We start from the raw sequence: 13,485 nt of genomic DNA on the forward strand, positions 1-13,485 counted from the left end.
TGCCCTGTATGTATGAAATTACCTTGCTCCTCTTGCAGCTATTCTAGCCGGAATATTACAAGCTCCTTTCTACAAAGGTGGCAGGTTGAAGTAAGGAATACTTTTGTCTTATCGTGTTTGCGTTGATGCAATGCAATTTATGACCAGTTTGTAATGATGCTGCTGTTGTAAATTTTAGAGCATTGAATTATGGCTCTCTGGGAATGGTCGTTGGTCACGAGATTACTCACGGCTTTGATAAGACAGGTATTCAAAATCATCTTAAGGTGGCTCCCTACAATTTATCGAATTTTTTAAATGTACATTTTAAACAGGGATATTCAGCATCTAAATGTTTGACTAGAAGACTAAAATTTTATATACTATTCTGGCAAAATACCTAGAGCCGAAATCTGTCGAGAACATGTGCTTGGCAGCCGTTGCTATAGCAACAGGGAGGTTTCAAAATGACCGCCAAATAGTGTTAAATCAAGTTCGGTGACCCTCCAATTTTTTTTGTAAAATTTTTTTAAAAATTCTGTCTAGTGCGGTTTTTAACGTTATTTTAGCCCTTTAAGACTTATTATTACTTAAAAGTAATACAAAGAAAATAGTAAGGCCTAGTTCATACGTCGCATTTTGGTCGCGTCGAATGCAATTCAAACAATAGATAATGAGATGGTAATGAGGCTGAATGAAGTTTACCATCTCATTATCTATTGTTTGAATTGCATTCGACGCGACCAAAATGCGACGTATGAACTGGGCCTAATACAGTGAATAACTCTGTACTTATTAATTTTTAGCTTCGTTCATTGTTCGTTGTTTAAAATATTCATTAATATAACAAACAGGTAGTCAATTCGACGAGAATGGAAACTACCGCCAATGGTGGACAAAAGCATCGCATGAAAACTTCGTGAAGCGATCCCAATGCTTAATTGACCAGTACAACAATATTACAATATTTGGTCAAAAGGTTTGTATGCAAACGTGGTTTTGGTCACGGAAACTGGTCGGGAGTGACGTCATCTACCAGAAATGACGTCATCTATATTTCTGCTCTTCCAGTGCTACGTTTATCTCTAAGTCCGTTCAACATGGCCGTTTGGATGTCTCTTTGTTCGAATACACTTATACATTCGCCTTTATAAGCACGAAATATATTTCTGATGAAAAACAAACTTAACAAAACCAAATTCAAAGTTTACATTGTATATAACGATTATATTAGGTGGAGAAAATGTGTACCCAATAAGGCTGCAAATGAAAACAACAAGAATTACTAAACATTCAGTAAAAATTGTGGGATTACGACCAGTAAGATTTAAGTAGGGTATCCTTGGAAGGAAATATTTGCTCTTGCTTTCTTTATAACATATATATTTCAGTCTTAACATGCCAGCGGCTAAAAACTTGCCAATTGACCATAACAAAAAAGATGGCGGATGTGCATTTTACCAGAATGCATTGCGGTCGGAAATCATTTAAAAAAGCGAACTGACGTCTTTTAAAGGACAGGCATGAAACAGAAAGTTATTTTCTTCGTTTTGTTAAAATTTCACGTCATTAGGAGTTTTTCTTGCAATTTTTTTTCAGTCAATCATTCTTAATGCCCGCATTGGATTCTGGTAAAATGTACATCCCGCCATCTTTTTCGTTACGGTCAATTACAACAAGTAACATGCATGTACACAGTACACAGTCATTTCCTTTGATTTTACGTATAAATTATATATTGGTCTTAATGAACATCACCTTACACTATATTTTAGGTTGATGGAAAAAAGACACTATCAGAAAACATTGCTGATAACGGAGGATTGAAATATGCTTTCAGAGTACGTATTGCTTGTTATCGTTGTGATTTAACACGTCAGGTTAAATAGCTAATAAATATAATACCCAATAGCTAATAAAATAATAAAAAACAACTAGCTCGTCTCTTTTCACCTTAAATCTTGAAAATTGTGACAAAATATTATGCGTTGTAGTCCGGCAAAAAGATTTGGGAACATATCTATTTCTTTTAAAGGCGTATCAAAAATGGCGGGAAACACATGGCGATGAAGAAAAGCTACCATCTCTTCCTTTCGATAATAACCAACTTTTCTTCGTTAGCTTTGCCCAGGTACGAGTACGAACATAGAGTGCATTATGAGCTACTATTTGTATCCAGTACTCGTCGTCCTGCCTTCAGGATGCTTTTTGAACCCCCCCCCTTTGTTTGGCATACTTATCTGTTTCGATTCCTACGTATATAGCAATGGTTACAGGTTCTTGTTTATTTGAGGCCAATTAACATCGACTGGTCATCAGTCTCAAATTGTACAAGCATGCAACATCATTAATTATTAGTTTATTATTGCCATGATATAATCGTAAAATGTTTGAAGCGCTTAGCGGCTTACGATTTACTTTCAATGCATGCGTGACAGTTTCTTGTGAAAAATACTGTCCTGCCAGACCTTGATCTTCGGTGCAATAGTGTTATATTGCGAAACAAATATGGGAAGATATTCTACATTGCTTACTTGAAGCAGTGGCTGGAAGGCCATTAGATTCTATCACGCATTTAAAACATTCAAAGTTCGATGGAGACGTGAGAGAATGTTCGTTTTGCTGTAAGACAAAACTGAAAAATAAGAAATAGAATTGTTCTCTTACATGCAGTTATGGTGTGCAAAGTATGAAAAAGAATACGCCAGGAAGTTGATGGCTAACGATGGACATTCACTGGAACCAATCAGGTATAAGGAGGCGTGGGTAATATTATTTCTCTTTAAAGGCCTGTTTAGACTACACGATAAGTTGTATGCAATTATCATTCTCGGGCCGGTTGTATCAAGCCCGTTTAGCTTAAACGGTGTATAAGTTTAAAATAGAAAGCAAGTCTATCGTTTTATACAACAAGCAAACTAAATGTTTTTAACCTTAATACAAAAATACGGTTTACAACTACATATTCAGTGCATAATATTCAAGTTGATTCATTCAAGAGAGATGTAAGAGTGTTATTTAATTTCGACTTATCCACCGTTTACGCTAAACGGGCTTGATACAACCGGCCCCTGACGGATGGAAAAGAGGGCCTATGCCACAATCTTCATTCATATTATAAACGACGATAATATCGTTCGTTATGACTTCCGGAAAATATCGTAAATAGTTCGGAAAATATCGTAAGTTGTTATTTTGCCAAGATTAAAGATTTCGAGTTTCCACTGTGATTTCGTGGAGGCGTGGACTGCGTTGTTTCAGATTTTTACAAAGTTAAGTTAAGCTGTATTGCTTTTTGTGGGTTTTTTTTATTTTAATCGCTTATTTATCTACTGTGGTCGAGCAATTTCGACTACAATCAGATTTTACAAGCGTACATTTCGTTGTATACGGGGCAATTTTGCCTGCACTGACATCATCTTGTCAGGCGCTCCACATGTCAGAGTGCGCGTATGACGTATCGAAAAATTCAAAAAAACCGAAGCCATTGTTGCTCGCACTGGTCGTCATCATAGACCAGGGTACTATTTACATGAAAGGCCACGTACCAAAATTGAACCTAGCCATTGTGCAGGTATTGAAATTGAACCCAGCCATTGTGCGGGTATTGAAAGTGAACCCAGCCACTGTGTGGGTATTGAAATTTGAACCCAGCCATTGTGCGGGTATATAAAATAATTAACAGCCGCAACTGCTGCTGTATTCAAACAAAATAACACTGCTGACTTCTTGCTGACTTGCAGGTACATTACTGACGAATATACTGACAAATAAAAATCTTCAGCAATATTTAAATTAACTCGATAATTGTCTATATAATATGAAATAGACTATATAAATTGCAGTGCTTTGCTTTACTGTAATCGCTGCTGATGTTTTCGAGGGTACCCACATGTACGCTATGCGTACCTCTCGTTGTACGTGTGTTCATCACTGATCTGGTGATCATAGGTTCACATACGCCAGGGTACGAATCGTATACGACAAATCGCGTAGTGTAAAGGGCCTTTTATAATTATACGTGTATGAACTGGGCTATCTTAGAGTATTGCCTCAACTGAAAGCAAAAGAATTCTAACCACATGTTGTTGTGGTAAAAGCGTCTGATAATTTATGTATTATCTTTTTCAGAGTACGTGTTCCACTCCACAACTTTCCTGAATTCAGTAAAGCATTCAGATGCCCAACACCGAAGAACACTTGCGCCGTTTGGTAGTATGTTTTTGCCATCTTCTTGTGAGCCATAGTCTAGAAATTGAAGATTGTTTAGAAAAACCACAGTTAACATTAAGCGACGAGACATGACTGATTCGGATAATGATTCTTTAAAGTGGAAGTCAAGCCCGTAAGTAAACAAACGGGTTCATATTTTGAACTTTCGTACTTTTTAAAATACGATGTGCATCATGTGCTGTCTGAATATTTAACGACATTTAGGTTCGCTATATGCCTTGAAATGAATATATAGCAGTGTTTTTGATGCGAAAAATTCATGTAAAACATGTAAAATTTGGACAAAACATTTATCTGAGGAGTGAGGACCTCACATTGTTGTGAGCAAAACCCATGCGCAGAACGGACTTGACTTCCACTTTAAATTTGACTTCGTCGAAGATCATTCAGCAGTCTGTTAGAACGGGCTGGGCACATGGAGGTCTCGACTACATAAAGACGCAGGTTTAGACCCAGGACATTTCCACGGTTATTTGATGGACGAGAAATAGTTCAAAGCTTGAATTGCTTTTAGACGTGTCTGTCCTAATATAAAATAAAGTAGAATTTGCACATTTATACTTGTTACATTTACTTTTCGTATACGGATTTACCCGATTATTTGTGCAAGCGTTTAATAATGTTTGTACTTTGAGCGACCGTCAGTATTTATAGCAGGGGTTGGGCAGCTGAAGGAAAAATGTTTTAATTTCCAAAATCTTCCCCAGATTTAAAAACAAACACACAATAGCCTGCCGAAGCCGAACTGCAGACACATGCAATGGTACAACCGTAGCAAAACGATCAACTCACGTGGCCAAATGTTTAGGCTCGCTCGCTCGCTTAGCAATCAACAATATCTTCTACCAATATGATATCTTGCTCTGAATCAGCGGCGGATGTGTTCTCGTAGTGATATGACGTCAAAGACGCGATATATTCTAAGAAGAACCGCACATCTGCAATATTTCCCCTTTTTGCTTCCCTATTTTACTTCCCCTATATTTGGCGTTGAGGAAATGCCCACTCAGACTGTCTACACTTCTTTAGTTCTGATCTAGTGAAAAAGGCAGCGTATCGTCCACGCAGAATATTTAGTCAACCTTTTGACTCCTTTAAATTCGGTCAGTCGCTGGATGGGACACTCCATTAACCGTTGTTGCAGCTTATCATTGTAGCAAAGACTGAGGAATTTGAGAGGGAATATAATTGTTTTCGCTTTGACTAAATTCCCGCTCAGAGAGTCGCCTACGCAGAATATTTCGTCGACCTTTTTACTTCCCAAATTCGGTCTTCCTGTTTATCATTTTAGGGAAAACTGAGGAATGCAAAAGAACTTGTAAGGAAATTCTGCGCGCAGAGTCGTTGACAGCCTCAGGTGTGCTGTAGTGTCAAGGCATAATTCCATGTGCTTAGGCATAATTCCAACTTGCTTCATTCTAATCGCATCATTTTAGATTTCTCAGGCTCCTGTCTAGCTTATAAGTAAATATGCCATCGTCAATTTCTTTTGGTTTGCTTGAAGAGCCCGAAACGCGGAAACCTTCGAAAGCGCGCTTGCTTTTGGCCACGTTGTTTCTGGTGCTACTCGTCTTGTCTGTCGTGTTTATTGCGTTGTATGCTGTGGAGAAAAATAAGTCGACCAGCGATGGCAGTTCGTCCAAGCACAAGCAGCCGAACGGTACAGTAACACCGAGTACAACTGCGCGTCCAGCAAATGCCACAACCAGTTCGCCAACACGTTCTACAACAGGGACAGCTCCTTCAACGAAGACCTGTCGTACCCCTTCTTGTGTCACGAGTGCTGCAGGTAAGATTTTGTACATTTTGAACATAGTATAAATTTTTGTTAACGGCGAGACCCACTTTTGGTGAGAATGGTAAATTAGAATATACCCTCAAAGGGATATAAACATCTATGTAACAAGCTGATATTTCGGAACAGTAATATATTGAAAATACGCTGCAAATTATATATACTGAAATCTTAATTGAAGCTACATGTATCTGTGCCCGAATAAAATAGCTTATCTATTTATCGTCCAATGCATATATCCAACACGTTGTGGAAAAAATTATAATTTGCAATTGGCCAGTGTTAAAATCCTTCCATCAGAATAATTGAATGCTCTACTTGTGGAAATCGAAGTGAAAATTACGCCTTTAATAAAGAAAATTGCAGACTTATGTTTAATATGTATACCTACTAATCCTATGGCTTACATTTAATCACACAAGCTAGTCTCTATCCCATTTCAATTTGCCAGGAATGAGATAGGTATTATTGGACTGAAATCTCTATAAATGGTAAATTTTGGCTGACATTCAGACTTTCAGTTATATAAAAATTTGGTATGGAATGCCATTTGGTATGGAATGCTATATCTCTGACAGAATAGATCATGAATATATGTACTGTATTATCTAAGATGTAAATAAAGGATCATGCATTGCCTAGTTGAATAATTTGAAGTTGAATTTATTTGAATAATTGCAGTATATATAACTACAAATATGTATGCAGACTGGTTAGCAAGATGCCTTTGCCTTTGGATGCCTGAATTCACAATTTATTGTAATGAATACTAATCATGCTAATACATGATGAAAATACTCCATGATTTAATAGATCAATGTATATGTTGTTTTGTGCTTTGCAACAAATATGCTCTATCTCATATGCACTATAGTGAGTGAAACCCAACCCCTATATAGAGGTCTGAGGCCTTATAGCATATGATGCCACATCTGTCATATCTGCATTGAAGTAATGCATATCTGCATTTATAATTTTAATGTTTTTAACTAATAAATTTGCCTGTCTACAGTTTATAGGGTCAATTTTATTCACTTCTGGATTCTCCAGAGAATAGTCCAGACTCAAACTAAATAATAGTCAATTGACAGAGGTTAGGAAGGTAATTTTTGACCCAGGATTCATTAAATTTGGGTATTTTAGTGTTGACTGGTAAAAAAATTTGATTGGTAAAAAAATTATATATGATAAAATAATTGCATTCATACAGAGCTTGTTCAAAGAACCACATTAACCTTTAACAATTGCCAATGCTACTATATTTCATATACTGATCGATATACATGCACCAGTAAAACTGTGTTCAAAAAAGTTTTGCTTGGCACAAGTTGTTGACAAGCATTAGAGAACCTGTTAACAAGTTGTAACTTGTAACAAACTTGTTGCAATCAAATTGTTTCAAGGCTGTTCGAACAAGTCTGGTACAAACTTGTTACTAATGTTGTTACATGCAATCTTGTGTTACCAAGCTTGTAGCAATGTTGCTATGTCACGTATCAGACAGATCTAATTACAAGTCTAATAATGCCACTCCAGACAAGTTGTTAGCTTCCGCAAACGTGTTACAACTTTAAACATGCAGCGTGAACATATCTTTTTGAGAAACTTAGCATCAAATGTGGTATAACAACTACCTAAAATAGACAAAACACTTCCTGGCGTTTGACCTGAGGGCCTTCGTCAGGAGAGTTAGTAAGCTAACTCTTATACTAGCTCTCCTGATGAAGGCCCTCAGGTCAAAACATTGAGAAATGTTTTGTCTATTTTAGGCAGTTGTTATACCACATCTGATGCTAAGTTGTTTGAAGATGCTGCCATGCTGCTTCCTGATTTTTGGAACATATCTTGAGAGCTTGAGAACTGACTTGTAACAACTTGTTTACAACTTGTGTGTTTTTATGCATATATATTCAACTCAAGGTGGTAAAGTATACAATCAAATGGTTTATATTGGGAATAATTATATTTTACTATGCTTGCATTGCAATCATTTTCACTCATACTGTCATAAGATGGACTCACTGACAGAATCACTAAGTTAGGAATTGTTAGGAATTCCTGTGTTTCAACTTTTCTGAACCTGAAGGGAAGTTAATCATCATGAAGAAGCAATGCAAACCAATGGCCATGCTTTTACTTGTATTCAAAATGTGCATACATTAGTCATTCAAAACTTACATCATTACATCATTATTTTTTCACTTTATCTCTTTTCACTTTTGAAATCAGATATCTTGATTCATATTACATAATCTCAAAACGCCTGCTCTATTTACAGTTCTGAACCTTTTGGAACACTGTTCATAGAATCATGGTTTAGTCTATTTAATTAGCATTATACATGCGTGCAGTCATGCGTTTTATGTACATTAATTATTTACAAAATACGTGATACAAATAGCTGTTATATGTCAAAGTGTATGTGTGGTTTAATGCTTATCGCTTATTTACTCGTTTATTTTACGTATAAATAGCAGAGTCAATCTGTCGAAGCGCTAACCCTTGTAAAATATTGCTCGATATGTGGAAACTCGCAAAGGCAAAGTCAATTTATCCAGAATTCCCGATATTTCTTAAAAAACCCGATATTCCCAGTCAATAGTTTCCAGTCTTCTTCTCGCGAAATCTTAATCCAGTCACAGAAAACAGAATACCTATCAGAAGAATAACTCTATACTATTTTTTCGTAAGTGTGATTCGTCATGAATCGTCACTTAGCAAGTGCATTTTTTTGAGGTAGTCACCCCCTGTCAATGTCTAAAATCAGGACATTTTTAGTATTGGCAGGGGGGTGACTACCTCAAAAAAATGCACTTGCTAAGTGACGAATCATGACGAATCACACTTACGAAAAAAGTACAGGAGTTCTACCTTTGATAGGTATTCTGTGATCCAGTGATGTGATTGGCCTAGTTACCATGTGAAAACGGGCTTTATATACGAAGAGAGTGCATTAGCTGTAAACTCTTTTATATACACAAGCGTTGAATAAAACAACTTTCAAATTTGTGCGCAACTAATTTGAATAAACTAAATACACTTTTTTAAATGTTTAATAATTAAATGCCATATTTCTTTCGAACGTTTTAACCCAGAAAGCAGAAAGAAAACCGTATATTTTGTAAACCTATAGTTTTTAATCCAGCGTAAAATACTTTTATTCCAAAATTTGTCGCGCATTCGGTGCACTTTGATGTACATTTTTCAAGTCATAACTTGAATTTCAATATCGTCGTTTGAATCCCCAAATCTTTCAGCCATGTCTATGTATCTCTAGTAGAGAACCATTCAGATTACAAATTAGCTTATATTCAGCGCTTGTGTATATAATAATGAGAGATTACCGCTTTTGCTATTTATATGTGCGCATTTTTAAAATATACAATAAAGCCTGAATCTCCTGTATTGCTGGTGGTCTAGTAACGAAGGGGGTGTATTCAAAATAACAAAGCATTTCATCTGTCAGTGATAACTGACAACAACCATCGCAGTCAGTCGGTGACATATGCGAACCAGGTTATGACTCATGTCTATAGAGCACTCCGCTTTCATTGAAATACATGTGACATTCATGGTAAACTCATTACCCTTGGGGAATAGATACTGCTAATCCGAGCATGCGCATTTTTAACCGGCCACACTGAGTATGCATCGACAATTGGTGTGCTCTACAGCTCCACAATCGTCGGGTGAAATAGATTCCAATTTTCTGGTTCCCTAAGTACTAAGGCAAGGGCATTCAGTCTGCACGTCCTTGGGAGTGAGTGGAATGTTTTAGCTGACGACAAGTCGTGATGTAAACAAACGCATTGCATGTGTACTTTTGAACTGCTATATTTTTGCAATACGACGAACTGTTCGCTTATCTCACTCATGCATTGGTTCACTAGCTTTGGTTTCAAATAAATACGAGGTTTCAAATAAATACGAGCTAGAGTCTACATGCGTCGAAACAATCCGAAAGGTGAAATTTAACCAATTTTTAAATTTGCGCCCCCCCCCGCGTTGTTAGCAACAGAAGCGATGCGCAAAGACGATATCTTTAAGGCGGAACTTCTGCTATTTAAGTAGTGTTCTAATCGAATGCAAAAAAGTATATCAGTATATATTTGAATAAGAAGCAAATTAGTACAATTCAGTAAACTGGTACAATTATGAACCGCATCAAATGGTATTAAATCTCCGGGCGGCCGGATTGTTCTTTCTATCAATGCTGTTATGCCTGTATAACTTCATGTAACGCGATCTTTTTGGTCCTAATCACAAAGTGAAACTGCTCCTGAAATCAACTATCACACAATGACAAGCTGAGATATTATATTTCAAACTTGATGCCCGTCTGGGAAAAGTATGTAATTAATGCACTAAAATGCTCCAACAAACTGCGTTGAACAAATTTCAGCGCAAAAATAAACACAATATAAGCCAGTAGTCCTGGTTACCGATATACGTGTAGGAGTATTAAAACAGATTTTATGTAATACAGAACTCAGTTCGCTTCGACCTTCGCAGTCAGAATTATAATACGTTTATCGCTATGGGCAGTATGGCCTGGCTGTTCGTGCATAGTATAGTGCAGGAATGCGCTCAGAATACGGTTATTAAACTCATTCAATTTAGTAATTTAGTGGTTTAGCAGGGTATGCGTACAAAAGCGAAAGCAAATATGATATAAATATCAAAAAAAACAACAAAACATTACCTCTCAAGAGAAAGAGTCCTGCAGGTGAAGCGTCGATTCCACGTATGAATAACTGCATGTTGTATAAATTTTGACTAAATTTAAACTTTACTCTTCATCTACCACAAACAAAACAACTCCTGGCGGTCAGAAAATATGAGAAACCTTATCTCACGGCACAAATTTAGTCTTCCTCGCCTCTCGCTGGCTTCCGCAACAAAGTCGAATACCAAGTGTGCGTGCTCCCCGCGTGGATTCTCCCACGCGTGACGAGATGGCGACAAATTGAAATGCTAGCGAATTCTAGTCTTATTAGAGGGCGTTAGAAGCTATAAAAAGAGAGGTTTTGAAAACTGTTCGAGTTTCCAAAGCTCCAGGTGTAGCAGTTTATGTGGATAGAAACTGTTGAACTGTGAATCTCAAACTGCAAATATACATAACACAGCTTAAAACAGTTTAGTTGCATGAAAATTAACCACATTTAACATGAGATAACTAAGGGGGCGGGGGGGGGAGTGCATATTTCATATATTCGTCTAATGCCTTACTGATTTCTTTTGTTAGCTATGGTTTCTACGGTTGCACGAACATGAATATACACCCACGCCCCAATTTAGCTGCTAGCGACGCCCCTGTGCATTCAGATGAAAATTTGTGCACTATAGTCATGCACTTGAGGCATCCACGATTTAAAATTACACTCTTGCTTGTCATTGAAACTGAAACTGTTAATTATAAAACCTGCATTTCATTGAATCAGATAATGTTACTAAACCACTCCAAAAATTTTTAGCGCTACAAGTTATGATTGGTAAAATATAGGAAGTGGTGAAAGAGAACTTTCGTTTAATTGAAACTGAAACAAAATATTTAACGTAACGATTTCTTGATTTGAAGTATATTCGCCACAGTAAAAAGAGATTTCAACTATAAGAAGTGGTTGATTTTCTATAATTATCTATTAATTTATACAATGCTGTACAATTATAACTTAACCCTAGTTGCACAAGCAAAATGACAGTATTTAATTCAACAAGTACGATCGTACTATAGTGGACCAGGAACTGCGTAACCGAGTTAGATTTCTGAACTGCATTGTATTTATAACAATGGAGAGGACAATGTATTTCTAATCGTTTCCGTTTACTTATATATAGGCTGAATATTAATGATATGTATATATTATTTGCTGCAAATATATCAAGAATTGCTTGTAACTTGCTTCAAAGGTCAAAAGTAAAAATTTGAACTCCGTCAATCGATGCGGAATATTGCTTAGAATAACTGTGCCAAGTTTCATTCCGATCAAACAAGTAATGCTAGAGCCTTAGGGTTTTTTTCAAGAGCGTCGCCCCCTAACAACAACAACAACAACAACAACAACAACAACAACAACAACAACAAGATTAGCAGCGGTTAGGGACCAGTTCCTGGTCCAATTATTAGCATGAAAAAATCGTAACATTTTTCTTGCACTTTATTGCGGTCTTTTCTGGCATGATTTTCAATGCTAACACTAATTATGTCAAAGCGCAGTCCTATCAGACTTTTGTCCAATATTACCGATCGTTTTATATAGGAAACAAAGACCATTTGCATTTTCACAACAACAACAATGAACTCGTTATGTCACTCCTAAACGTGGAATTGAGATTGGCGTGAGATTGGGCGCACTGTACCCCGGATGTAGTGGCGTATGAGTAGCGTATGAAATACGCGCACTGCACCCCGGATGTAGTGGCGTATGAGTTATACGAGTTCTCAGTAAAATACGCTTATCCATATATTAAAACTGTGTTTGTGTGGTGAATGGTCCCAGAGACACTGAATAATTTACAACTGATCACTTCGCTTTGTTAAAAATTTTTAAAATATAATAATATACACGAGGTTCTCTTTCATGAACTCGCTTGCTCCGTGTTCAAAAAGCACATGCACTTATTTATGCCATAAATTAACATAATCAACTATAATGTCAATCCCAGTTCTCGCGCTGTCTCACAGTTTCTAACATTTGTTCTAGCAAAGATGGATTTGTCATTCTTAATTTTAATTTTTTCAGACATATTAAACAAACTTGATCAATCCACGAAGCCATGTGATGATTTTTATCAGTACAGTTGTGGAGGATTCTTAAAGAAGAGTCACATTCCCGATGGCCAAACGTACAACTATATCAATTCTGTGCTTGCTGGCACAGAGAATGTTCAGTATACTTTGAGAGATCTATTGCAAAACAAACAGTTGATGAAGAATTACTCTGCGGTACTAATTTTACACATTAATAAATAATAATTATTTGGGTCTACTACCCAATAGGTTAATTCAAGAAATATAAAAAGGAAAACTCCCTGAGCTACCTGAAAGCAAACTCCAAACAACCCGTGCATGTGAAAGTTTATATTGAAATTTAGTATACACCCGACTATAAAGGACTATTGTCTATTATACAAATCCTACATTCTGATTGGCTACTCAACCATTGTCTATTCGTGATGGTGCACGCTTGGGAAAATTTCGCTCGCGCGACCGTATAAAATTGAATTATTTTACGGTGTAATTGCGGTGTATCGATTATTTTCTCGAAATTAATATATCTAGGTACAGAGTGTATACTAAAACAATTAGACAAGTCGCCTTCGTTGTCTATGAGCGAATAGTCAACTCAGGCTTCGCCTTCGTTGACTATTCGCTCATAGACAACTCGGACTCGTTGTCTAATTGTTAAATGGTCAAACTCGTGAAGCCTGGTTCTCATGTCGTAATTCATCGGCGATGCTCTCCGATTCATTCATTG

The 13,485-nt window shown here is 36.8% G+C and overlaps 1 protein-coding gene and 1 long non-coding RNA gene across 4 annotated transcripts in view; one reads left to right on the top strand and one right to left on the bottom strand.

Annotated features, from left to right (window-relative positions):
- Nucleotides 1-13,485, top strand: part of LOC114532887 (endothelin-converting enzyme homolog) — a 32,083-nt gene that overhangs the window by 9,193 nt on the left and 9,405 nt on the right. The window contains exons 13-19 of one of the 3 annotated variants that reach the window (XM_028554475.1): nucleotides 39-90; nucleotides 179-246; nucleotides 834-958; nucleotides 1,755-1,820; nucleotides 2,015-2,110; nucleotides 2,653-2,729; nucleotides 4,111-4,770. In XM_028554475.1, the coding sequence (XP_028410276.1) occupies nucleotides 39-90; nucleotides 179-246; nucleotides 834-958; nucleotides 1,755-1,820; nucleotides 2,015-2,110; nucleotides 2,653-2,729; nucleotides 4,111-4,195 (569 nt within the window). In that variant the 3' untranslated portion in view covers nucleotides 4,196-4,770. Of the gene's footprint in view, nucleotides 1-38; nucleotides 91-178; nucleotides 247-833; nucleotides 959-1,754; nucleotides 1,821-2,014; nucleotides 2,111-2,652; nucleotides 2,730-4,110; nucleotides 4,771-5,663; nucleotides 6,002-12,750; nucleotides 12,954-13,485 lie in introns of those variants that run through there. The other 2 variants (XM_028554476.1, XR_003687996.1) reach the window with 2 other exon arrangements.
- On the bottom strand, nucleotides 3,054-8,316 carry LOC114532888. Its single transcript, XR_003687997.1, has 3 exons — nucleotides 8,186-8,316; nucleotides 5,005-5,995; nucleotides 3,054-4,227 (listed from the first exon to the last, which is right to left on the bottom strand). It is a non-coding gene; the product is annotated as an uncharacterized LOC114532888 (long non-coding RNA).

This window comes from Dendronephthya gigantea, unplaced genomic scaffold (genome assembly GCF_004324835.1).
Source record: "Dendronephthya gigantea isolate DGI-Jeju-01 unplaced genomic scaffold, DenGig_1.0 000082F, whole genome shotgun sequence".
Lineage (NCBI taxonomy): Eukaryota > Metazoa > Cnidaria > Anthozoa > Malacalcyonacea > Nephtheidae > Dendronephthya > Dendronephthya gigantea.